Genomic DNA, 27,240 nt, shown 5'->3' with positions numbered 1-27,240 from the left:
AACAAAATTGATAAACCTCTAGCAAGATTCATTAAAAAAAAAAAAAGGACCCAAATAAAATCACTAATGCAAAAGGAGAAATAACACCAGAGAAATACAAACAATTGTAACAGAATATTTTGAAAACCTATATGCCAACGAATTGGACAACTTATATGAGTAAATTCCTAGAAACATATAACCTACCAAAACTAAAGCAGAAAGAAATAGAAAATATGACTAGACCAATTACCAGCAATGAAATTGAATCAGTAATCAAAAACTTCCCAAAAAACAAAAGTCCAGGGCTAGATGGCTTCACAAGGAAATTCTACCAAACATTTAAAGAGTTAATACCTATTCTTTTTAAACTACTCCAGAAAATACAAGAGGAAAGAAGACTTCTAAATCCAATTTATGAAGCCAGTATCAACCTGATACCAAAACTAGATAAAGACACCGTAAAAAGAACTACAGGCCAGTATCTCTCATGAATATAGATAAAAAAATCCTCAACAAAATATTAGCAAACCAAATCCAACAATACGTTTAAAAAAATCATACACCACAATCAAGTGGGATTTATTCCTGGTATGCACGGGTAATTCAATATTCATAAAACCATAAACATATGTAATATCAATAAGAGAAAGGATAAAAACCGTATCATTTCAATAGACGCAGAAAAAGCATTTGACAAAGTACAACATCCATTCATGATTAAAAACTCTGCAAGGTAAATCTAGAGGTAACGTACCTCAACATGATAAAGGCCTTATATGAATAACTCACAACCAACATCATACTCAGTGGTGAAAACCTGACAGCTTTTCTCCCAGGGTCAGGAATAAGATAAGGATGTCCACTCTTACCACTTTTATTCATCATAGTACCAGAAGTCCTAGCCATAGCAATTAGACAATGTAAATTAAAGGCATCCAAATTGGTAGAAGGAAGAAGTAAAATTTTCACAATTTGTGGATGACATACTATATATAGAAAACCCTAAAGACTCCACCAAAAAACTAAAACTCATAAATGAATTCAGTAAAGTCACAGGATACAAAATCAATGTATAGAAATCTGTTGCATTCCTATACACTAATAATAAAGCAGCAGAAAGTGCAGTTAAGAAAATAATCCCATCTACAATTGCACCAAAAACAATAAAATATCTAGAAACTAACCAAGAGGTGAAAGACCTGTACTCTGAAAACCATAAAACACTGATGAAAGAAATTCAAGACCGTGCAAAGCCATTCCATACTCATGGGTTAGAAGAGCAAATATTGTTAAAATGTTTATAATACCCAAAGCAATCTACAGATTTAATGCAATCCCCATCAAAATACCAATAGCATTTTTCACAGAACTAGAACAAACAATCCTAAAATTTGTATGGAACCACAAAAGACCTCGAATAGCCAAAGCAATCTTGAAAAACGAAACTAGAGGAATCACAATTCCAGATTTCAAGTCATATTACAAAGCAGTAGCAATTAAAACAGTATGGCACTGACATAAAAATACACACATAGATCAATGGAATAGTACAGAAAACCCAGAAATAAACCCATAATTATATGGTCAATTAATCTTCGACAAGGAATGAATATACAGTGGGGAAAAAGACAGTTTCTTCAACAAATGGTGTTGGGAATACTGGACAGCCACATGCAAAGAATGAAACTAGACCACTTTCTTTCACCATACACAGAAATAAACTCAAAATGGATTAAAGACCTAAATGCAAAACCTGAAACCATAAAAATCCTGGAAGAGAGTAATTTCTCTGACATCGGTCAGAGCAACAGTTTTCTAGATATGTCTCCTGAGGCAAGGGAAATAAAAGCAAAAATTAACTATTGGGACTACATCAAAATAAAAGGCTTCTGCACTGTGAAGGAAACAATCAACAAAACTAAAAGGCAACCTATGGAATGGGAGAAGATATTGCAGATAACATCCAGTAAAGGGTTAGTGTTCCAAAGTATGTAACAAACTGATACAACTCAATACCCAAAAAAATAATAAAAAATGGGCAGAAGACATGAACAGACATTTCTCCAAAGACATCCAGATGGCCAACAGACACATGAAAAGATGCTCAACATCACTCATCATCAAGAAAATGCAAATCAAAACTACAATGAGATATCACCCCATAATACAAGAAACCAGTGTTGGAAAGGATATGGAGAAAAAGGAATCTTCTTGCACTGTTGGTGGGACTGCAAACTGGTGCAGCCACCATGGAAACAGTATGAAGATTCCTCAAAAAATTAAAAATAGAATTAACCTTCAATCCAGTAATCACACTACTATTTACCCAAAGAATATAAAAACATTAATTCAAAAGAGTACATGCACCCCTATGCTTATTACAGCATTACTTATAGTAGCCAAACTATGTAAGCAGATGAAGTGTCCATTTGTAGGTGACCAGATAAAGAAGAAGTCTTTATATACAATGGAGTATTATTCAACCATAAAGAATGAAATCTTGCCATTTGCAACAACATGGGTAGAGATAGAGAGTATAGTGCTTAGCGAAATAAGTCAGAGAAAGACAAATACTATGTGATCCTACTCATACGCGGAATTTCAGAAACAAATGAGCAAAGAAAAGGGGAGAGACACGAACCAAGAAACAGACTCTTAACTGTAGAAAACAAACTGATGGTTATCAGAGGTGAGGGGGGTTGGGGGAATGAGGAAATAGGGGATGGGGATTGAAGAATACACTTTTCATGATTAAAAAAATCTTTATACTATGTTTTTAAAAAAAGGGATTGGAGAATTAAGTTAAATGACATCTTGAGATAATAAGGTAAATTCAGAATGCAAAACATTCTTTGAAACAACTGGCCCAGTCTCTTCAAAAAGTTAATGCCATGAAGAAGGGGAAAAAGAAAACAGGTATGGAAGAATTTGCGGATTAAGATATTTAAGGATGTGACAAACCAGTTGCAAAGTGCTATCCTTGATTGGATTGTAGATTGAAAAAACATTGAGGAAATTTGAATATGGAATGGATATTATTTTACATTAAGGGATTATTAATTTTCTTAAATGTGAAAATGGTACTGTGATCATGTTGGAGAAATCCTTATTTTTAGAAGATGGCTGCCAAGGTATTTAGAAGTATATTTTCACAATGTCTAATTTACTTTGAATGGTTTATCAAGAAAGGGATAGAGGATGTGAGGACACTCTGCAACATTTGTCAGCCCATTGATCGCCAAGGTTGATTTGGCTGATCTGGCTGGCTAGGTGGGTGTCCCCTTCCTCCCTCACCACTCCATGTGCATCCCTCCCAAAGCTGCATGCTGGGTTGAAGAGGAGGACCTTCCCCAATAAAGGAGCACCATTCTTCAGTCAAGGGTATATGAGCAGCTGTGCTCCCCTGCTAGAACCTCCAAACAAGCTCTCAAGGTCCATTTCTAAGACTTAAGACACATCCAAATAAAGCGCTGCAATGTGGCAGTCTGCCTTTAAAAAAGAGAGAGAGAGGGTGAGAGAAAGTAAATGTGGCCTGATGTTAACTTTTGAATCTACATAGTAGGTATTTGGGTATTCATAGTATTATTCCTTTTATTTGTATGTATGTTTAGAATTTTTCTTGTTAAAATAAAACTGTAAAATGAATGTCAGATGTCCTATTAAAACTCTGTATTGGCTTCCCATTTTCTGAAATGGAAGATCTTAAAATGGCCTGGAAAACCCAATTTATTTTGTTCCTTGTCTTCCTCATTTTTCTTACTTTATGTCTTACTGTTCCCTGCTTCAGTCATACTAGCACACTCTCACCTTAAGACCTTTATTTTAGGGGTGCCTCGGTGGCTCAGTTGGTTAAGCGGTTAAGTGTCTGCCTTCAGTCCAGGACCCTGGGATCTAGCTCCCTGCTCAGCAGGGAGTGTGCTTCTCCCTCTGCCCCTGACTCCACTCTCTCTCTAGCAAATAAATAAAATCTTAAAAAAAACAAAAAAAAAAAAAACAAAACTTTAGCTCTTCTTGGAACTCTTTCCCTCTGCATCATCACTTGGCTAATTGTTTCTTCCCCTGCAATCTTTACTTCAATCTCACCTTTTCTATAAGACCTGCCCAGACTATTTAAAACTGAAACCTATTTCCCCTTTTATCTTTTCAGTTTGCCTTACCCTGCTCTTCTTATCCTTTTCCCCAGCCCTTTCTCATGTGCTGTATAATGTAGAAGTGTTTTATATTTAGTAGTTATTGTCTGTGTCCCTCACAGGCCTGGGACTAGTCTGAGGCAAATGAGTCACTTGCCTTGGGTGCAATATTTAGGGGGCACACACACAAAAAACCTCCATAATTACGATAAATAATCAATACAAGATTTTTTTTAATGAAAAACTGATGCAAAAGATCCATAAAAGCAACATTTTAAATAGAAATAGAATCTGATAGTGCTATGCCTAGCCATTTTGGAGCCTGAGGCAAAAGGCAAGATATGTGCCCCTAAATATACCTTTTAGTATATTTTTAAATGTTTAATAGTTTTGATGAAAATATTACTGATGAGCTTGCTTCCATGAGAGCCAGGAAGGTAAAATTATAATAAATTCATGTTTTGATATAAATAGAATATTTGACCTTAAAATAATGTTGTGAATTTTAATACACACTTTTGAAATTTTCAGTATTTTTTTCAACTACTTGGTTATTCTGGAAAAAGTTGACCATTAAGAAATGTGTTTTTTTTTTTAAGAAACATGTATTGAAGTTCATATTTTTCCTTTTTCCTCAGGCTCTAATAGTAGTATTAAATTCTGTATTTAAATTTTTGATATTTTGTTTATCATGAAATTTTTTGCATTGAGTTACGTTTTTTTTTAATGTTATTTATCTTGATTACTGAGGTTTTGGTACAGCCTTAAATTTTGTATCTGAGGTGCCTCACTTGCCTCACCCTTCTTATCCTGATACCTCATTAGAATGTAAAACTATGCGCAGGCAAGGATCTTTGTCTTATTGACTGCATATTCCTGTTGCCTAGACCAGTGCTGGCACATGGTAGACATTCAGTAAATATTTGCTGAGGGAATGAATAAATACAAATTCACTATAAATTATTTTACAGAAATGTTTTATTAACTATATTTTCTCTGTATTGCCTACTCATTTAATTAAGGAATTAAATCTGTACAAACACTTTTATAGTTCATGAATTATAAAAAATATTGACAGAATTTACTTGGTTTATAAGAACAGAGTAAAATGTTTAGTTCAATAAATATTTTTATCCTGTAAATTATTAATGCATCTATATAAAGGATAAGGTCATATTAAGTGTTCTGAAGGTTTTGCAAATATATAATTGTGTAACTATTAAATATTCTAGTATTAATAGTATAGTGTAGTGTTAGCTAAGAATAGTATAATATAGCTAGGGAATTTTAAATGCTCTGGTGTTCAAAATATAGAATATGGCAAACTTCACATCAGATCTATACATGTATCAAATGCATAGAAATAATTTACTTGGTCTATAAAAACAACTTGAGCAAAACATTCATTTCAAAAATGAATTTTATCTCCTGTAAAAATTTCTATTTTTAATGATAGGTCATATTCAACTTTTTAAAGTTTTTCTCAGGTATTTAATATTGTAGAGCATAATCATTTAAATTTTAATATGCAATGAATAACATCATTAGACTAAAGGATAGGAATATTTGCTATAATTGTTCTGTTTCTGTTGTAATAATCTAAATATTCTTCTAAGTAGAAGGATTCTAATTGAGGTTTAACAAAACACTAATAGAAAAGAAAGTGGCATTTATAAGGACAGTCAAGCTAAGCTGACAGACATGACCTATGTAAGAACAACCATTTCCTTCCCTATAACCATCAGGAATAGGTTCTTCCTAGAATTCAGGGAAACAAAAATATTTCCCAAACCACGGTATTCACACTTTTGCAGTTGCTAGGAACTAGCACTTATCACAACTATGTTAGGGAGACAATATGTAAAGTATAAGGATTCCACAAGATCACCCCAACAGAACTGAGTAGGTAGGGATCAGGGGAAAGGAAAAGGTTGGTAAGCAGAAACTGATCTTGGTGGTCTCGTACTCTTACTTCAAGCCACAGAAAGAACACTGTATTCAGAGATGTTAGGGTACCCTAGGACCACGTCTATGACATTGTTTTTAAGGAAAAGATGTGCTCCAAGTGCCAAGTAGCCAACTAACCAAAATTTTGGCTCTTCATTTTGTTTTCTGTGTTTGTTCAGAAGGATACATGTATTCCATGTTTATTTTAATTATGTTTATTAAGCTTAAAATTCTAGAGGACATCAGTTATTTTTTTCACTTTAAAAATATTTTAACTGACATTCTTCTCAATTTATTCAGTTGGTGGAACTTCATGTTTTCTATGTCCCTGAAGGATCATGGAACTATAAGCTAAATACCATTTCAATAGAAGTTGTTAACAAATTCATTTCAGCTGGATTTATAAGGCAAGTATTTTGTGGTCATGTTATAATGTGCCTGAAAAGCAGTCTTTTTTTTCTGCAGAGAAAAATGTTTTTTGGAAATTTAAGTTGTAAGTGAAAAACTCTGGTCCATGTTATGGATCCAGTTTCTAACTTAATACTATCAATAAATAATGCTATGTAACAGTTAATAAGTACTGTAGAAACAGATGTCACTTAGCCAGGTGTCACTGACACCCAGAGAAAAGGGTATAACTGGGGTATTACTATCATTACACACAAAGAGAATTAATAGAGAAATTATCTGTATTTAGAAACCTGTTGAAGAGCTGTGAATAGTGGTTAAATCAGTATATCCACAATGACTTTTTTCACTGAACTGTTTCAAAATCGAAACAGACTATATGTGTACATACACTTACATGTATGTATATGTAAATGTATATACATGTATGAAGCGCACATGACATTATTCCTTATCTTCCCCATCACTTCAAGCATATTGGCCTTGTTTTTGTTCTGGAACACATCAGACATGGACCTACCTCAGGACCCTTGTACTTGCTCTTCTCTTAGTCTAGAATGCTCTTTCTGCCATTAGATATCCTATTTCTTCTTTAGCTCTTTACTTCAATATTACTTTTTTGTTTAGATCTTCTCTGATCACTATATTTAAAATTGTAGCTACCCTTCCTTCCCTGCTTTATTTTTCTTTATAATACTTAGCAGTGTCTTAGGAATTATATGTTTTCATAGTTTGTCTATTTTTCTTTCCCACCATTAGATTTATAAAGTCTATAAGAGCAGAGATTTTTGTCTCTTTTGTTGATTGCCATTTTCCCACCCTTAGAACAATGCCTGACATATAGTGGGGGCTCAATAAATATTTTTTGGTTGAATGAATTAATTACATAATGTTTCCCATAAGATTCTAAAAAACAAAACCTCAAAACAGTACCATAAATGATGGCTTTAAATTTTAGATGTTGAGGAGTGAAGTATTCCTAATGAGCAAAGATGTGGAGTCTGACAATACTTGATTATCAAAGAAATTTTAAGCACTAGCTAATCCTGTCAAACTTCCAAAATAAATATCTGTGGCTAAATCATTCTTTATGTATAAAAGTATATAAATTCCATAGCAAAGTTTTTTTTTTAATAATACAGTTCGGAGTATCCTTCTGTGTTGATGATGAGAAAAGTAGACAAGCATTTTCCTTTTCAGTACAGAAAGGACTTTTATAAACAGTATTTATTTGCATAATCATTTTATTTTTTAAAAATTTCCTGAAGTTTTACAAAGTGCCACACAATGTAAAAACACAATATATTGATCTATATGTGATACATTAAATTAGTATTTATGTTTGAGATAGCTGACTAATGTTATAGAATTTGTAGTATAGCTGAAACCTATTTCATTTTACATTATAAGGCAATGTCATGATATTTCAGAGTATCTCCTCACCTTACTTTACAAGCGCTGAGAGAGCGACTTGGTGAGTTCCTTGGTGAAGATGCTGTTGCAGAAAAATTTTTATTTCTGAAATGCATTGGAAATAATCTAGCTGTGGTAAGTTTTCTTATTTTTTTCCTTTTGATTAAAAAAAAGCATAACTTAACAAATTATGTTTTTTAAATGCTTATCAACTCAGCTTCTTGTCAATTCAGCTTCTATAAATGGGATAAGTATTATCAATCATGACAAAATGGAAATATCACTAAATACATAGATCATCAAGAAAGAAATGGGTCTTTTTGGCATATTATTGGGCACTAAAAGGATGGGGATATTTTGGAGTGTGCATTTCCTTGGGAAGAAAAGGAAGACAAAGTTAAAATGTGATTATGTACATAATATGTATTTTTAAATTTAAATGAGTGTTTAAAAACTTTTGAGAGCGAGAGAGAAAGCACGCGCATGTGTGTGCATGAGCTGGGGGGGTGGGTGCGGGGCGTGGGGCAAAGGGAAAGAGAGAATCTTAAGCAGTCTTCACATTCAATGTGAGCCTGACATAGGGCTCAATCTCACAACCCTGAATCCAAATCATGAGTCGGCCGCTCAACTGACTGAGCCACCCAGGCACCCCCTAAAACATTTAAATAAGTACTTGTGTTCTAGACAAAAATGGGTTCTCATTGTTCGGGCCACAGCTAGCCTCATTTGATGTGAAATGATAGGACTCCAACAAGTTTTTGTTTGTTTGTTTCAACTATTATCTCTTGAACACTCCTGTTTATAGTTTCTGTGATTTAATGACAGGATTTTCTAAGTAGAATTTTCCTAGCTGAAATTCTTAATCCAGCAAGCTATCAGATCTCAAAGTTTCTGGTTTCTTTTAACTACATAAGGTTTATTTCTTTAATCAAGATTTTCTATATTAAAAATAAGGTATATTCCTATTTCACTCTAATTAACATATTGTCTTTAGTATTTATGTGATTGTTTATTTAACATCTGACTCTGCCATTAGACTATATTTGATTATCAAATAAATTTTTATATAACTCCCTGTGAGCTGGGACTTTATTCACAATTATTTATACGGTGCCTAACAAAGTGTTTAGCACTTAGAGGCATTTAAATGCTTATTGGACAAATTAAATAATGGTAATGGGGAAAAAAAGCATTCCCAAAGTAAAGGAATTTGCTATGTGGAATTCTCAAGATCAGCTAAATATGAAGTTTTTGTCATTTGAATTCTATTCAGTATGGTAAAATATCAATTTACTCATCTTTAAGTTTTTCTCAAACAAGGAAGAAAAAGAACAATTCTTTTTGTTCATAATATCTAAAATACAAAATATCAATCACAGAATCCTATGTTGGAAGAGACCTTAATAAAGATAATTTAAATCAACTTCTGAAGTCCTAATATTTATTGATGTTTTTCTATAAACAAAATGAGAAAAAAGAACTGGATATGGATCCTGCCCTTAAAGAGTATTCACTGTAGTGGTGAAGAGAGAATACGTAAATAATTAAAATAGTGTATTTTGTATATTCAGAAGAAAAAAGGACTTCTTCCAGTAGGAGAAGAAGGGAGATAGAGGACTTTCGTTTGGATCTTGAAAGATAAATATTTGGGGGCACCTGGGTGGCTCAGTCAGTTAAGCATCTGCCTTTGGCTCAGGTCATGATCCCAGAGTCCTGGAATAGAGCCCTGCATCGGGCTCCCTACTCAGGGCTCCCTGCTCAGCAGAGAGCCTGCTTCTCCCTCTGCTTCTCATTCGTGCGCTCTCTCTTGCTCTCTCACTCTCTCTCAAATAAATTAAATCTTTAAAAAAAATAAATATTTGATCTTGCAAAAATGTTGGGTAGGAAAAGCTTTCTGAGCAGAGAAAATAGAATGAGCACAGAAGTGGAAAAACAGGCAACTAAGAAAGACTAAATGTTTCCTTTTTTATTGGAACATGGTGTAAAACGTAATAGTAGAGAACAAGTTGTAAAGTGATTTGTTGAAGGTCTTGAATGCCAGATTAATGAGTTTTGTTTGTTTCTGAAGCATTGGAGTTTTTGAGCAAAGGATGACATGATTGGAGCCTTCAGAGACTAGAGGCAGGGATTGTAACTAGGAGACTTTAGGAGACTTTTGCAATGGTTAGGCCAGAGATACGGAGGGCCTAAGGAATAGCAGATGAAATCTGCTGCTATTTTTCTTCTTGGTTCTCCATTTCAAACGCAAAAATCCTTGGTCCTCAAATACAACAAACTCCTTTCTGATTTATGTTCTTTGCACTTGCCTGGAAATTACTTCCCCATGATTTTCAAATAACTTGCTTTTTCTTTTCATAATTCACGTTCTCAGTCTCAAGTACTATCTTTGCAAAAGGGTCTTCTCTGACCACCATATTTTAGATATTCTTTCTCTTAAGTTGTTCTCTATTACATCAGTTTTTTGTTTTCATAAATCACATATCACTATCCTAAATCATGTTTATTTAACATCCATTCTCTTAAGTAGAATATAAGCTACATGAGAGCAAGGACTTTGCCCTGTTTACCATTGTATCTCCCACCATATAGAACACATAGTTCTGACCCATAGTGTGGGTCTGCCTGACCCATAGTATGCCCTAGTATTTGTTGAATGAATGAATGGTTGGATGGATGAATAACAAATGAACTCTGTGGGTTGTATATTTAGGAAATAAAGTTTACGACATTGGACTCTGGAGCCAGATTATCTGGTTTTGCATCCCAATTTGGAAAATTTGTAGTTATAAAATCACGGGCAAGTTATTTAACTTCTCTTTCCTCAATCTTACTGTCTGTGAACTATATGTAATATGTGTGCCTATCACATGGAATTGTGAAGATTAACTGAGCTAATGTATGTAAAGCACTTAAAATAGTGCTTGGCATATAGTGAGTCCATGCAAGTGATAGCCATAATTATTACTACTAAATGACATAGAATTTCTTTTATGTTTTGTATAGTGAATAGAAATAGGATTATGTTCTACATTTTCTAGACTCTAGCCTTAGTTATCAGCTTTTAGATTTGATTTTTATGTTACAGGTATGTGCCTTCTGCAAAAAAAAGGAATAAAAATAATTGAAAACTTACAAAAGCTTTATTTTTTTGTCATTTATTTATTTCTAGGTGAAGGTAAAGCAAGAATCAGAACTGAAACTCAAATCATTTGCTCCTCCATATGTATGTAATGTGACATTTTAAACTTATGTTAATTTTTTTAACTTTTTTAAATTACAAACTAATTTTTTTTAATTTTCTATATGTTTTAGGCTCTTCAACCAGAATTATATTTGCTTCCTATAATGGATCATTTAGGAAATATTTATTCAGCATCAACTGTTTCTTTAGATGGGCAGCAGACTAATAATGGTGTTGCTGAGGCTGATGGAATAATCCACAGACCACTTAGTGTAACTTTGTTGAACGAAGAACCTGGAACAGATCCCAGTTTTTTAGTAAACACTTTGAAAGAGCTTCTTAACAAAAATCAGGAAGAAGGTGATTTCAACTGGAATGGGAAAAACAAAGAGGTTATTATAGTACGTTTTAGTAGTCAGGTCTGTGAGCAAATTCTGGGCAAATCTAGCCTTACACAAATGTAGCAGTGTAAAAGGAAAGCTACAATTCCATTTGGGGATTTTTAAAAATAGTTTCACCAAGTGAGAGAAAAAAAAATAGTTTCAGATAAAGTTAAGGCTAAAGGAAAAAGGAAGTGATCACTGCATAGAACCTTGGTGTTATTACTGTAAGTGAGAAGGATCTTAGCCACAATAACTGTATCAAACCAAAGCAAATCAACTTTAATGCTGGGAGACATTTGTATTTCAAAGAATCATAAATTTTTATATGATTACATTCATCAGTGTAGTGATAGTTCAGTTCTTAAAAAGTGGTAGATAAACAAAATTAAACCTATAAATAAAGCTGGAACTATACTATAAGAACTTACTGAAAAAATATTGTGTAAGGAAATAAACTGTTTGTGATGGAAAAGCAAATATATTAAACATTTGTAAATGAACCCCTCCAATTAATGACAACGTCCATTACAGCTGCAAAATATACATGTTCTTAACCAGTTGCATTTTTCTCCATCATCAATTATAGCCATTCTTACATTCTAAGTTTGTGCTATATCCAATAATAGTTCAAACTTAGCACCTTCTTTAGTATTTACCCTTCTGATATGTTTTATTATTTCTGATGAGACATGTGGATGAGATCCACCTATTTTATTTGATGCCAGTGAGATGCTCAGTGAGAATCTTTACCTCCTTGATTTAGGCTTGTCTCTGCTACACTGTTAAATATTGCTTCCCAGTCATGGTATTACTTAAAGGTTAAAGGGGAAAAAGACCTGGGAAAAAAAATTCAGAGTAGAATCCCAGCATTCCTGAAAAGTACAAAGTCAGGTGGCTGATGAAGTGGGCAGTTGCCTACATAAAGCTGTGAGTAGTGTCATATTTCATATCCTGGGCTACTGGCCAGACATTTGCACAAAACCCCAAAATATCTGTGGTGGGAGTATTTAACCCTTGAATTTTGTACAAGTGTAGTTTTTAAATTGTATTAATTTCTTGGTGCTTTACTCCAAAAAAAGTATGCTGGCCAGCATATGCTCATTTTTAAAAAGTTCTAGAAACACCAATAACTATGAAGAAGAAAATTAAGATTAAAAATAATTCTACCATCCAGAGATGGCTTCTGTTAGTATTCTGGTTTATATTCTTTCAGTTATTTTTTTCAGTTCTTGTATGTAATAAATATTTTTAACTTTTAAAAATGAAGATACAAACCCTCTTAGAGCCTCTTCTTGTATTTTAGAATATATTGTAGATATTTCATATCAATAACTATAGATGTACATCATTATAGAATTCCTTGTGGTATAACTTATGTACCCAACACTGTATCAGTGTTTTTGCTGTTATGAATACTGCTGCAAGCAACATTTTTCTAAGTGCTTTGTGCATTTGTCCTGTTAATTTTTTTTTATTAGAAGTTAATGGCTGTTTCTAAGGCTGTGTTTTTTGTTGTTATTCTTTTTCTTATAAGAACTTTTCAACATTGTATGTCTTCCTCTGGTCACATCCTCTTTCTTCCTAGAGATGATTACTACTTTGATTTTTTTGAGATAATTGTTTTCTTTATAGTTTTACAACCTAAATATGTATTCCTTAACAGTAGTTTAGTTTTGTATGTTTTGAATTGCATTAAGATGGAATAATATTGAAAGTATTTTATTTTTGACGACTTTTGTTCAACATTGCAAGATTCAATCGTGTTTCACATAAAATACCATTTCATTTTTTCATTGTTGTATAATATTCCATTATATGACTGTACCATGATTTATTCTGATGATGGACATTTGGTTTGTTGCCAGTTTGCAGGTATTACAAATATGCTTTTATGTGCATTATTTTACATGACTCTTAAATGTACATGTGCATAAGGATATCAAGACAGTATACCTAGCACTGGCATTGTTTGTACATATTCAGCCTTACTAAATAATGTCCACATGTTTTCCAAGGTGGTTGTACCCAGCAGCAATGTCTGAAAGTTCTATTGAACCATAACTTGCCATTGTATCAGATATTTTCTGTCTCCTGTTTCTCTGCTGTACATTTTGGATAATTTCTGCAGATTTTTCTTCCAAATCTATTTTACTAATTCTCTCTTTAGTTGTGTCTTGTCTGCTGTTAAATCCTTACACTGAATTTTTAATTCCAAATATTTTATTTTTCTTTTCTAATGGTTTTCTTTGGTTGAACATGTTTTCATATATTTAATGGCCATTTGGATTTGCCTTCACTCAAATGTTTTGCTCATTTTCTTTCAAATATTGATTCATTTAATATACATATGTATTTTTTCCACGATATGTGTGTGTGTGTGTGTCTGTGTATTTAATTCATTCTAGATTTTAGTTCATGGCTTGTCTTTTTATTATCTTTATGATTCTTTTGATGAAAGGAATTCTTAAATTTTGTCAACATGCTCTAACAGTTGCAAGGATTATGTTGACATCTTCAACTTCAAATCAGTTTTGCTTTATGTATTTTGAAGCTGTTATTAAATGCATGCACATTTAGGATTATCGTGTCTTCTTGATGAATTGACCCCAATGTGATTATGTAATGTTTCTCTTTATTTCTGGCAATAGTCTTTATTTTAAAGTTTATTTAGTCTGATATTAATATAGTCACTCAAGCTTTCTCTTTATTAGTGTTTGCATGGTGTATCTTTCTCCATTTTTTTATCTGTTACTGAATATCCAAAGTGGGTTTCTTGTAGACAGCAAATATTTAGATCTTACTTTTTAGTCCAGTTTGACAATCTGTGCCTTTTACTAGGGGTATTTAGACCACTTACATTCAGTGTAATTATTGATGTGGTTGGTTTTAAATCTACCATCTTGCTATTTGTTTTCTATTTGTCTCATGTCTTCTATCTTCCTAGTTTTTCCATTTTCTTGCCTTTTTTTAGATTGTGAAGTTTTTTATGATTCACTTTTATCTCTACTATTGGCCCACTATTTCTCATTTTAGAAAATTGTTACTGGTTGCTATAGGGTAGAGGTCAGCAAATACCTATATTTATACTTTTTAAATTTTTCTTTTTAATTTTTAAGTAATCGCTACACCCAATGTGGAGCTCAAACTCACAACCCCAAGATCAAGAGTTGCATGTTCCACTGACTGAGCCAGCCAGGCACTCCTATTTTATTTTAATCTATGCCTATGGCTTGTTTTCATAAATAAACTTTTATTGGAACACAGCCTTACCCATTTGTTTACATATTTTCAATGATTGTTTTTATACTACAATGACAGACTTGAGTAGTTGTGATAAAGACCAAATGTCCATGAGCCTGAAATATTTAGTATCTGGCCCTTTAAGAAAAGGTTTGCTGACTCTTGCTCTAAGGTATACATTATACACTTTTAGTTTGAAGTCTACTTTCAAATTATATACAACTTCATATATAAGAACCATATAGCAGTATTATTTCTATTTCCTCCCTCAATTCCTTTGTGCTATTGTCATACATTTTACTTCTGTGTATAACTCCACAATAAATTTTTACCATTTTTACTTTACATTGTTAGTTATCTTTAAAGAAATTAAAAGTAAGGGAAAAAATGACTTCTTATATTTAGGAGAGAGTTTTTTCCCCCACCCAGTGGTAGTAAACCTATGCTTTGTATCAGTGCATGATCCTGGGTCTGAGATGATCCTTACGGCTTTTGCTTCTACCCTTCCTTTAGGCCTTGCCTCGGACTGGTGATGAGAGGGTTTCCTACCCCCTCCCCAGTGATAAGACCTTTCAAAGCTAATATTGTTGGAAGGAGAGTCACCTGCTTTTCCCTTTAGAGCTGATGGCTTTTGCCTCTGTTCCTCCATGAGAGCAAATAGGTATTTGTGTGGGTTCTGAGATGGGAGAGTTTCTTGTTCCTCCCCCCAGTGGCTTAAGTCTTTTGCTTTGTGTGAAGGGGTTTCTCTCCTATGTGCCAATGATGGTTCTTTCAGGTCTCCTGCTCTACCCCCAGTCTTTCCTATAAGTATGATACAGGCACATGGAAAGGAGCTTGCTATTAAGTATTGACTTCCCTTTGTGTTTGAGGATCCCAGAGATTCTAAACTATCCTGGTAGCCTACATTGGCCTTTAGAATTCCTTTAAATTTTAATCTGTTTTCTTCTTATTTCTTTTAATAGTAGTTACTCCTTCCTCCTGTGTTCTGCCAAAGATGAAACAATTTTCTCCTAGGAGGGAATTGGAATTCAACTCCTTGCAACTATAATTCTCTAATGAGTTCAAGAAAAGTTATTATTTTATAGGTTATTTACCTTTTTCTCCTTGTTCAAGTGGGAGCACTGTTTCATCTTTCTATAATCCTAAGCAGGAATGGAACTGTAGTTCTTAAATTTTAATATCATCAAGTTTACTGGCATTTTCATTTATGGGTAGTTATGTCTTTTTAAAAAATCCCTTTTCTGCCCTGAGATGTAACATTTTATGATTTCCTTTTCCAATTTAGTTTATTAATCTACCAGGAACTAATTTTTATATGTGATGTGAGTTAAAGTTCCTTAATTTTTTTCCATATGTACTCTTCCCATTTGTTGATTGTTGTGCAGTTTCTTAAAAATGCCAAATTACTCTTTTGTGGTGCATGAGAATGCAAAATATCTGAGGTCTAACATTATATTATTAAATATAGCTGTTAAGAATGTGCATTTACAAGTCCTTTAATGAAGTAGACAAGAGTAATGCTTTACTCATTTTCATGTTGAAATGGGTATTCCCTTCCATTAGATATCTTCTGTTCTTTCCCATGGGTCTGTGCTTCACACCTCTACATTTTTGTTTAATGTGTTTAATACTTGACTCTATTGTTGCCCCCAAATAAGTATACTTTTTTGACTTCTTTGGTTTCATCATTCTTCTAGCTGTTCAGACTTTAAGCCTTGAAATATTCCTCACTGTAGAATAATAGATTGTTAGAGTAAAGGAACCTTGAAAACCATTTCGTAGCCTCCTTATAATCTGCTTTCCAGTCTGTTCTCCAGAACGTAGTCAGCATCATTCTTCTTGTTACAGGCTGGATTATTTATCTCCCTGCTTGAAAACCTTTGAAAGACTCATTAATTACTATTTAAAGTCCAAGTTCTTTAAGATGATTTAGAGAACGCTTTGTATTCTGACTTCAAAACCAGGGTTGCAAACCCAGGGTTGCAAATGTTTGGCCATGCAGATTGTTCACTGCCTAATGCCAGAAGGCTTCCTTCACAGAGATCATGATATGAATAGAGCTTTCAGGATTTGCTTAATGTGGTTGTTGGTTCGGTAACTTTATTATCATTACTACTACTACTACTACTACTACCACTACCACTACCACTACTACCACTACTACCACTACCACTACTACTACCACTACTACTACTACTACCACTACTACTACTACTACTACTACCACTACTACTACTACTACTACTACTACTACTACTACTACTACTGTTTGGGGGTAGAAGGGAAGGAAGAAGTACCATGAAGTACAACTGGAGAGGTAGGTAGGGACTTGAACTGCAAGAGCCTTGGTTCCAAAACTAAGGAATTTTTAGGCAATGAGAAGCCATCTGAGCTTGTGTTTGTTTATTTCAAGTTTTTATTTAAATTCCAGTTAGTTGGGGGGTGGGAGGGATGGGGTGGCTGGGTGATAGACATTGGGGAGGGTATGTGCTAGGGTGAGCGCTGTGAATCGTTTAAGACTGTTGAATCACAGACCTGTAGCTCTGAAATAATACATATGTTTAAAAAAAAATAGTAGGAAGGGGAAAATGAAGAGGGGGAAATCAGAGGGGGAGACGAACCATGAGAGACTATGGACTCTGAGAAACAAACTGAGGGTTCTAGAGTGGAGGGGGGTGGGGGGATGGGTAGCCTGGTGATGGGTATTAAAGAGGGCACATACTGAATGGAGCACTGGGTGTTATATGCAAACAATGAATCATGGAACACTACATCAAAAACTAATGATGTATGGTGATTAACATAAAATTTAAAAAATAAAAAAATATTCCTGTTAACATACAGTGTAATATTAGTCTCAGGAGTAGAATTTAGTGATTCATTACTTATGTTTAACACCCAGTGCTCATCACAAGGGCCTGCCTTAATACCCATCACCATTTAACCCATCCCTCCATGTGGGGGGTGTATATTCCTGGTAGGGTTCCTTAATTCTTTTTTTCTCAAACTATTGAACAAAGAATTCTTCACATAAACTGTTTCATGAAATTCACTTTGGAAATTGTTGCCTTATATCATGAATTGTAGAGTCCACGGAGATTCTGAAACATGGGACAAGATTATAGTATGTACATATATATATATATTTGTATGAAATTTTATTTTACTATTTTCTTAATATTATGAACTTTATTTGCCATGGATGAACAGCACCATCAGCTGGGGGAAAAGCCACTCCAAAAGAAAACCAGACTGGAAAAAATCACATTGGAAATTCTGAAGTTCCAGGATCATTGGGAGAATCAAATAGTGATTATTTTAGCAACAAAAAAAGGTAATTAGTTTAGATGTTGATTCCACATATCATAGTCTAAGCTATAAGAAAGAGTGAGATATCAGGGTACTTTTATAAGGACTTCTAATTAGAACAAACATGACTGAAATTAGTGATATTTTTAGTTAAAATGACCTTGATTCTAATCTCTACTGTTATATATGAACATGCCTCTCTAACATAATGAATAATTTATCACTTAAATTTATTTCCATTGTAATTATTTTATCATCAAGGGCAGAGTAATGACAGAAAAATTTGTCTTTATTTGCCCTTATTAGAATTTTTCTGCCTCACTTAGATTCTTGGTTATGGGTAAACTAACCAGTGTGTTTGAGCTTCATATGGAATCATTTCATTCAGAATTATAGTATTTAGACAACAGTTTTGCATATAGTCTTTTGAAGTTAAGGGATTTTATAAACTTTCTCAAAAGAACTACAAATAAAATACGTTTCCAAAATTTTTATTTTACTTTGCTATAGACATTGCAATGTGATTTGAATTTAGCTGTAATATAATTAAATATGATTTTCTTACTCAAGCTAAATGTTTATGTTAATCATTAATGAGTTTGAAAGATAATATGCTAATGGTCTCAGGCTTTTTAAAAGGTTTTAATGTTACATTTGTGTTTACAGAATATCAAATAAGATATATAAAATGTGAATAATATTCATGGAATCTTTTTTTAATATGATTTTCAAATCTGTCATTCCCTTTAAGTCAATTTCTTTGGAAAAATGAAGATGATGGAGTTAATATCATTAGAAGAGAGGACAATCAGGTATAATTTTTAAAGTTTTTGTTTAAATGCAGTATTGCAACAACATTTATACTTAAATTGAAACAAAACTGCAGCTTAAAATGTTTAAGGTTATAGGATGGGAGATAAGCCTCAAGAAAATTCAGGAGCTTACCATTTCAGTGAAATTTTGGGGTGTTCCATGGTATGAGTGGGACATGTTGAGGTACGCCCTTTAAGTGAAAGCTAGGTTTGTATATCTTACCCTAGTTATCACTGAGAATGAGTCATTTGATGGACCTCTTGAATTTGGAGAAAGATTTGCCACATTTGGATGTGCTGCTTCAGATTTTTTGTTTTGTTTTGTTTTTTGTTTTTAATCAAGTAATCTAAAAGATGCCAACTTTGGGCCCAAAGCAAGAGAGGTTCAGAGGGTGATCTGAAAGACATTGCAAGCAGTGTTGCCACTTGTGTGGCCAGCTCATATAGTGCTGCCTGACGTGTAGTAGGTTGGGAATGTAGTAGGAATGCTGAATGGAGTCTGAGACAAGCCCTGGCAGGGGAATCACAGCTCAGAGCCCTTGGGTTTTAGAGCAAAAGGTGCATCATCTTCAAATAATTGTTCTATTTTTGCTGGATATTAATAAAACATGCTATCTTCATGCTTTAAAATTTTTGTTGGTCTAGTGGATGCTTACTGCTATCCATGGTTTGAATTTTAATTTCCCAGATTATCCATAAAGTTGGTCCTGTTTTAATATTTTTATGGACTCCATTTTGGTAACCTTTTGAAAGTACCTTTTCAAGTGTTTCTTTTGAGTTGTTTGCTATATGTTTCTGATTATATATATAGTTATATAATATAGAGTATATATATCATATATATATATGATAATGTATAATTTTTTTAAGTACTCTGAAGATATTTCTTTGATGCTTGTGTATGTTGCAAGCATCTTCTACTCTGCACCTTGTCTGCACTCTACCTTGCTGAGTGCCTTCAGTGTTCCATATCCTTTTTTCCCATATCCTTATTATTTTCTCTTGCTATGTCGTAGACTGAGAATGGTATATTAGAATCTCCTATTATTAGTGTGTTACTGTTTATCCTTACATTTCCTGTGGTTTCTGATCTATTTAGATTTCTATATGTTATTTGGCACGAAGTTCTTATGTGAATACTAAAATCACTTTTGCACTTTTTTGACTCTTTTAATGCTTTTTTTTTGGCCTGAATTCTTCTTTATTGTGTATCAAGATACTAACCTGCTTTCTTTTTGTATACATTTATTTGGCAATACCCTCATCTTCCTTCCCCACTTCTTATCCAGCCTTTCTGAATTGCTTTGTTTTAGGTATGTCTTTTTTTTTTTAAGATTATTTATTTATTTATTTGAGAGAGAGCACAGCAAGAGAGAGCGAGCATGAGCTGGGGTGAGGGGCAGAGGGAGAGGGACAAGCAGACTCCCTAGTGAGCAGGGAGCCCGATACAGGGCTCGATTCCAGGACCCTTAGATCATGGCCTGAACGGAGGCAGACGCTTAACTGCCTAAGCCACCCAGGCGCCCCTAGGTATGTCTTATATGTACAGCTTAGATAGAGTTGGGTTTTGCTTTGTGAGACAGTCTGAAAATATTTTTCATTTAGTAGGTGAGTTATGTCTGCTTACGTTGATAGCACTGATGTGTTTGTCCTGAGATTTGTCATTTTATTTTATGTTACAGTTAGTATGAGTTACTATGTAGTTTATTTGTACTTTTCCCCCCCTCCTCGTTTTAGGAGGGTTGTATTTTTGTTCTAGTGCTTACCTTTATACTAATACATTTATACTAGTATTCTTAGTCTTTTTCCTTTTTTAAAAATGTATGCTTCTGCTTTTGTTACCTCTAAAATTATCCACTGACTCCTACCTGTTATATTCAGGGCGATCAAAAAAATCTTTCTTCTCTCATGTATTTTTAGTTGTGTTATTTCTACTGTGTCAAAGAATATAACATTTATATACCATACTTCTAGTCTACCCCCTCACCTTTTGTTTTAGTCTCAGATCTCAAATAATTAAATATATTCAACACTTACTGCCAGTTCTTTTGCAGATTTTTCAATCATCTCTTGGTTGGATTAAACTCAATTTAAAAAAGCACTGAACTATTCTCTTCTTCCACATTTAAAACTTTGTCTAGAGCAGAGTTAAGCAAACTAGGGCCTGCAGACTGTTTGGTAAGGCCTTGGACCTAAGAGTGTTTTCTATATTTTTAAGGAATTGAAAAAAAAGAAGAATCATGACAGAGACCATATGTGGCCCACAAAGCCTAAATTATTTACTCTCTGGCCCTTTACAAAATTTGTTAATCCCCGCTATAGAATTTTGTTACCGGAAGGATAGCTTGATTGGATATCACATCCTTGGCTTAGATCTTTTTTCCTTTCAGTTTCTTTGAAATGTTGCTCTACTGATGTCTTGTTTTATATATGTTACTAATAAGTGTGGTGCCTCGTTTTCTTTTCTTTGTACACTAGCTTGCGTATATTTTCCTGGAAGGTCAGAGGATTCCTTTAATGTGTACTAGTTTTACCAGACTGTATCTCAATTGAGAATTCTAGGTCAGGTTTTTCTGGGTACACAGTGGATCCTTGCAGTGTGAAAATTAGGACTTCTTTATTTCAGGATATTAAAATTATAATTTCAGAAAATTCAGTTAGATCCATTCTACTGTTTTGTTTTCTTTTTTCTTCTTTACCTTTTATATATGTTACTTTCTCTAAATAACGTATATAAAATAGATATAAATAAAAATAGTAAAATAGATATATTTTACCATATTTTTGTGTTTCATCTTCGTTGCTCTTTTTATTTGTATTCTCCACTATCCTTTTTTTGGCCCTATTTGTTCCTTCTTGGATACGTGCTAATTTGTTCATTTGTGAAACAATTTTGTTTTTCCCTTAATTTCTTTCTTCAGTTTAGCCAACTTTCATATCTTCCTGTTGTTTTTCCTATTTTATTCCGAGTTTTAAAATTCCTGATTTATTGTGTTGTTGGTATCTGCAAATGCTTGCTTAATTATATTTAATCTATATTGGAAGTATTAAGTCTTTCTCTGCTTCGTGGCTGCCTGTTTTGTCTTAGTTCTCAGTTTTGAGGGTTTTAAAAAGTACATTTGTGTGGATCCTAGATTATTTTGTATTACGTTTACTTGTGTTGGATTTCTCCATATAAGTAATAATAACGGGTGTTCTTACAGAGGAACAGGGAGTGGTGGTTTGGTAGTTTCTTTTGCTTTTTAGATCAGGAGCTCCCTCTTCTGTTGATATAGCAAAATGCAGCTATTTGTTTATTTCTTAAATGGAGTCTTTGGTGTCTATTTTCTTTTTTTTCTTTTTTTTTTTTGTTTAATTTATTTGACAGAGATACAGCGAGGGAGGGAACACAAGCAGGGGGAGCGGGAGAGGGAGAATCAGGCTTCCTGCTGAGCAGAGAGCCCAATGCGGGGCTCGATCCCAGGACCCTGGGATCATGACCTGAGCTGAAGGCAGACGCTCAACCGTCTGAGCCACCCAGGTGCCCCAGTGTCTATTTTCTTTGAATTCTCTTCTACTAATTTAATTCGGCAAAGCTGTTATTTTGGCCACTTTCTTCTTTTCTCTTACCACCTGGCCCTTGGGAACACCTCTTCCAAAGTATTTTTCTCTCTCCTAGAAGCTGTCTTCCCATGATTACCACCTCTGGCCCCCTACATTTTATAATCCATTTCTTTTGGCCTCCTACTCAAAAGTGCTCTAATTTACAAGATCTTATCCTTACTCTCAGTATTTCTTCTATGCATGTGGGGCCCTCTCCTCCTAGACTAAATCGTGGTTGTTTATTGTGTTATCTTTATATAGCAATCTCTAATGCACAGTCCACATATATTTGTAGGTGGGAACACTCTGCTAGTCTAGGGTGTTTATTTCCCCACTTATATGTAAAGTATGTGTAAATTAAAGGAGTCTGTGTACTAGTTATGCTGTAGACATAAATTATGGGTAATTTTATTTGCTTTCCTTTTATAGTAATTGGGAAGATATATGGAGAGATTGTAATTTAGGTGGTTGCCATTATCTTATTGGAACCTGAACATTAAAAACTAGGAAAGAACAATAAAACAAAGGGGTAAGGACTTAATGAAGATAGAAGAAGAAACTAAGAAGTTAACAGAAGTAAAAAACCTAGCAGAATTGAAAACAACTCAAGATCTATGAAGTGCTAGTGAGAGAAACATCAACATCGGTAAGGCTTAAGGTAGTTTATCATAAAAGGGTGGTAACACAAAAGTTAGGAAAGGTAAAGGTGATACAAACAAATACAGAGCAGATAAAATATATGAGAATAAAATATATGCTAAAATTTGAAAATGTAATACATTTTCTAATTTTCAAAGCAGATATAAATTATCAAAGTTGACCCAATTTAAAAAAAAATCAATAGTCATCTTAGAAAAATTTTAAAATCATAACTAAGAAATCTTGGAAAGAAATCATGTTTAGGAAGGATTAATGGATTTTTTTTTTCCTATTAAGTGAAGTGCCTGTGTATAATATCCAAGGAATAGTGGAGAAGCTGGAGCACAAGAGAGAATCTCTGTAGTTATAAATAAAGATTTGGGAGTTTGTCACCATATGAGTAAAAAAAATGCATTGCTGTTGTGAATTATCAAATGCTTACAGATAGGTGAAAAGTAATGTGTCATCCTACCAGATCCTACTGATTTTCATATTTGCTTACAGATAGGTAAAAAAGAGTGCATCACCCTACCAGATCTTATTGATTTTCCTTCACTTCCTTGTCAGCCTGCTCTTTCTCCCAGAATAACTGATACCTCTTTATTACACATTGAAAGTAAGTATGATGACACTATAAGTACAGATGATTCTATGAGATAAAGTTAACTATTAATGGGAAGTTATTGCCTAATGGGTACAGAGTTTCAATTTGGGAAGATAAGGTTCTAGAGATAGATGGTGGCGATGGCTGCAAAGCATCATGAATGTACATAATGCCACTGAACTGTACATTTAAAAATAGTTAAAACTAAATTTTATTATATGTATTTTACCACAAAAATGTTACATTATTTTAAAGTGTGTGAATTATATGTTAATTACTGCATATGTTTAATCACTAATATTTGTGTTTTTTTTTTTAAGGTTTTATTTATTTGACAGAGAGATAGCACAAGTAGGCAGAGCAGCAGGCAGAGGGAGAGGGAGAAGTAGACTCCCGCTGAGCAGGGAGCCCGATGTGGGGCTCGATCCCAGGACTCTGGGATCATGACCTGAGCCGAAGGCAGACACTTAACGACTGAGCCACCCAGGCGCCCCATATTTGTGTTTTTAAAAATATACATTTGTTGGGGCACCTGGGTGGCTCAGTCTGTTAAGCATCCGACTCTTGATTTCAGCTCAGGTCATGATCTCAGGGTTGTGAGATTGAGCCCCAGGTTGGGCTCTGTGCTCAGTGCAGAGTCTGCTTGAGATTTCTCTCTCCCTCTCCCTCTCCCTCTCCCTCTGCCCATGCATGCACTCTCTCTCTCTCAAAAATAAATAAAATCTTTAAATACATATGTGTGTACACACATTTTTTATGTAAGGACAATAAGTCTAGGTCCAAGATAAATTTACCAAAAGAATTAAACCAAGATGCATAACTACTTTAACTTTACCTAATTTCTACACATTTATGTAAATGTGAAAGAGACATATGATATTCTTTACTTATCTGGAAATCCTCTTATGTATCCCTGTTAGAAACTGAAATGACTCCTCAGTATTTGCCATAGTGGCAAATGCTATACTGCAGCAAAAAAAAACAGACTTTTGGGTAAAATTTACTCTTGCTATTTTAATTACTTTTAAGTTTTACACTCCCAGCTTTTAGCTTTTAGACATTGATGGGTTATTACCTTTTAGGAGAGAAGATTATTGAACAAATGAAACAAGTAAAGGAAGAAAGGCAGTATCTGGAAAGAATTAGAAAAGAACTAATAAAAAAAGTTGAAAAGCTATTTGAACAAAGAAAATTGAAGCGATATCATGGTAAAGTTTTACATCTTTTATCACTAGCATGCTTTACAGGTGGTTTTTAAAATTTAAGTTCAAATTTTTTTATAATTGACATTCATTTATTTGTTTATTCATTTTTGTCTACTGAATTTAGCCACTGTTCTAGGGACTCAGGAGATAGTAATAGGCAGACAGTTTTGTTTCTGCCCTCAAAGAGCTTATAGTCCAGTGAGGAAATGATAATCAAGAAAAAAATGATGCATCCTGATGATCCTATGATAAAGGAATTACAGAATAGTACACAGAGGAGTACAGAGAAAGAACACCCAAATTAGATGGAAGAGATCAAGAAAGGCTTCCAGGAAAAGTGTTAAGTATGCTAGAATCTGAAGTGTGCCTCCTCTTGGCTTTAGGCCTTCAGACATGTTTTTCCCTCTGTCAGCTACATCTTTTCCTTCTATCTCCCCTCTTCCCAGCTCACCTGGCTATTTCCTACTAGTCATTCAATCTCAGCTTAGATAGCACTTACTCTAGAAGCAATCTGTGGATCCTAGTCCTCCCTATATGCTTAATTTTGTGCTATGTGTCTATCTACTTTGCTAACCTAAATGAGTGAATTGAAGGAATGAGAGAAATTAGGTAGAAAAGCAGCTAGTTTTCTTGCAACAGAGTTAGAAACAAGTTTATTATTATTAGAAAAAATGAGCCAGAATGGAGAAAGTATGGGATAATGGTTTGAGAGGTGTTAAAGGGTTTGAAAGGACTGCATTTTGGATTGTATTTGAGGGTTATATGAATAAAAGGTATATATGGAATTAACTGGTTTTAGAATCCTCAATTGACAGCAAAATTATTGCTTCAGTACTAGAATTGACTGAAGGTTATAGGCAGTGTCAGGAGATACTTCTGCAAGTTCCACCTCGTAATATTAAGTGTTATCCTGGAAATGGTGGCAGTGACTCAGCTTTGTTGTCCTGTTAAAAGTGATTTTATCAGACAAATTTGAGTAATGGACTAAAAATCATAGGATCAAGATTCTAATACCAGAGGAATCTTTCACTTTTTTCTCCTCTTCGTGCCTCCCTTTTTCTATTTATAAAATGAGAATGATCATTTTCTTTTTCAACAGGAACGTTTCAAGATAAAAGGCATGTATCAGCCATCAAATATTTATTGAGGTTATGTGCTCCATTCCCTACATTGTTTTAAATGCTGAGGATATAGCAACAAACAAGATAAACAAGGCCCTGCTCATAAGGAGCTTGCTTCTAATGGGAGGAGACAGACAGTAAACAAATAAGACAATATCAGCTACTGACCAGAGCTCAGAAGTCCATTTAAAAAAAAAGAAAAAAGAAAAAAAGCATATTAAAGGGTGATGGGGCAGGAGAGATGCTTTAGCTAGGGTTTTCAAGGAAGGCATCACTGAGGCGATACCATTATGATGTGATTAATAAGGAGACAGGCAGGTAAAGAGAGGGAAAAAACAGTCTGAACAGAAGGAACACTAAAATGTCAAGGTCTAGAGATGGAAATGAGCTTGCAGTAGTAAGGACCTGAAAGGAGGCTAGTGTGGCTGGAATGTAATACAGAGTAATGTAGAGGAAAATAAAAGCTCAGCAAGGAACAGGCCAATTCAAGACGTTTAGATTTTATTCTAAGTAAGGTAGGATGCCATTGTTGGGTTTTTAAGCTAGAGGTTTATATGATTTAAAAAATATTTTTAAAAGATCAGAATGACTGCTATATGGAATAGCCTGTTAGAGGGGCAAGAATGGAAGCAGGGAGACCAGTTAGAAACATAATGTACTTTCAAAAGATGATAGTGGGGTTCCTGGATGGCTCAGTCAATTAAGCATCTGACTTGATTTCAGCTCAGGTCATGATCTCAGGGTCGTAAGCTCGAGCCCCATGTTGGGCTCTGAATTCAGTGGGTAGTCTGTTTGAGATTCTTCTCCCTCATCCTCTGCACACACACATGTGCACGCTCTCAGGATAAATCTTTAAAAAAAAAAGATAGTGGATTGACTAGGGACATAACTTTGAAGAAGGTAGAACGTGCCAGATGCTGGAAGTATTTTGGCAATAGTACCAATAGAACTTGCTGAGGGATTGGATATAAGGCATGAGGGAAATAAACTCTTGAATTTTAATCAAATCACCATATAGACTTTTTAAATTTGGGGTTTTCATTTCTTTGATAATCTTTTAAACATATGCATATTCTGATATAGTAGCATGCAGTTTATGTTCCTGTTAAGTTTGTATGTAGACTCTTCTTGGTGTCAAAGTGATTCCCTAAATTGGCAGTATTTAATTTCTAATTTTCTCAACTAAGGGGCTCAGGGTTTAAGAAATTCTGCCCTATATAAGCTTGGGGATATATTTGGAATAATTTTAATAAGTGATGAATCAGAATCAGCTTATTTTATAAA

At 34.0% G+C, this 27,240-nt stretch overlaps 1 protein-coding gene across 6 annotated transcripts in view; it reads left to right on the top strand.

Moving 5' to 3' along the window:
- The window catches only part of SPATA1 (spermatogenesis associated 1), a 47,753-nt gene that overhangs the window by 10,283 nt on the left and 10,230 nt on the right, over positions 1 to 27,240 (top strand). For 5 of the 6 annotated variants that reach the window (XM_028102471.2, XM_028102474.2, XM_028102473.2 and 2 more), the window contains exons 3-10: positions 6,360 to 6,466; positions 7,898 to 8,015; positions 11,050 to 11,103; positions 11,193 to 11,421; positions 17,895 to 18,018; positions 18,745 to 18,805; positions 23,531 to 23,642; positions 24,713 to 24,838. In XM_028102471.2, coding sequence (XP_027958272.1) covers positions 6,360 to 6,466; positions 7,898 to 8,015; positions 11,050 to 11,103; positions 11,193 to 11,421; positions 17,895 to 18,018; positions 18,745 to 18,805; positions 23,531 to 23,642; positions 24,713 to 24,838 — 931 coding nt within the window. The remainder of the gene's footprint in view (positions 1 to 6,359; positions 6,467 to 7,897; positions 8,016 to 11,049; positions 11,104 to 11,192; positions 11,422 to 17,894; positions 18,019 to 18,744; positions 18,806 to 23,530; positions 23,643 to 24,712; positions 24,839 to 27,240) is intronic. The other variant, XM_028102478.2, reaches the window with a different exon arrangement.

Source organism: Eumetopias jubatus, unplaced genomic scaffold (genome assembly GCF_037043125.1).
Source record: "Eumetopias jubatus isolate StellerSeaLion01/CBP00866 unplaced genomic scaffold, mEumJub1_p1.0 scaffold_4, whole genome shotgun sequence".
In the NCBI taxonomy this organism is placed as follows: domain Eukaryota; kingdom Metazoa; phylum Chordata; class Mammalia; order Carnivora; family Otariidae; genus Eumetopias; species Eumetopias jubatus.
The sequence above is the reverse complement of the archived record's forward strand: the minus strand, read 5'-3'. Positions and strand labels throughout refer to the sequence as shown.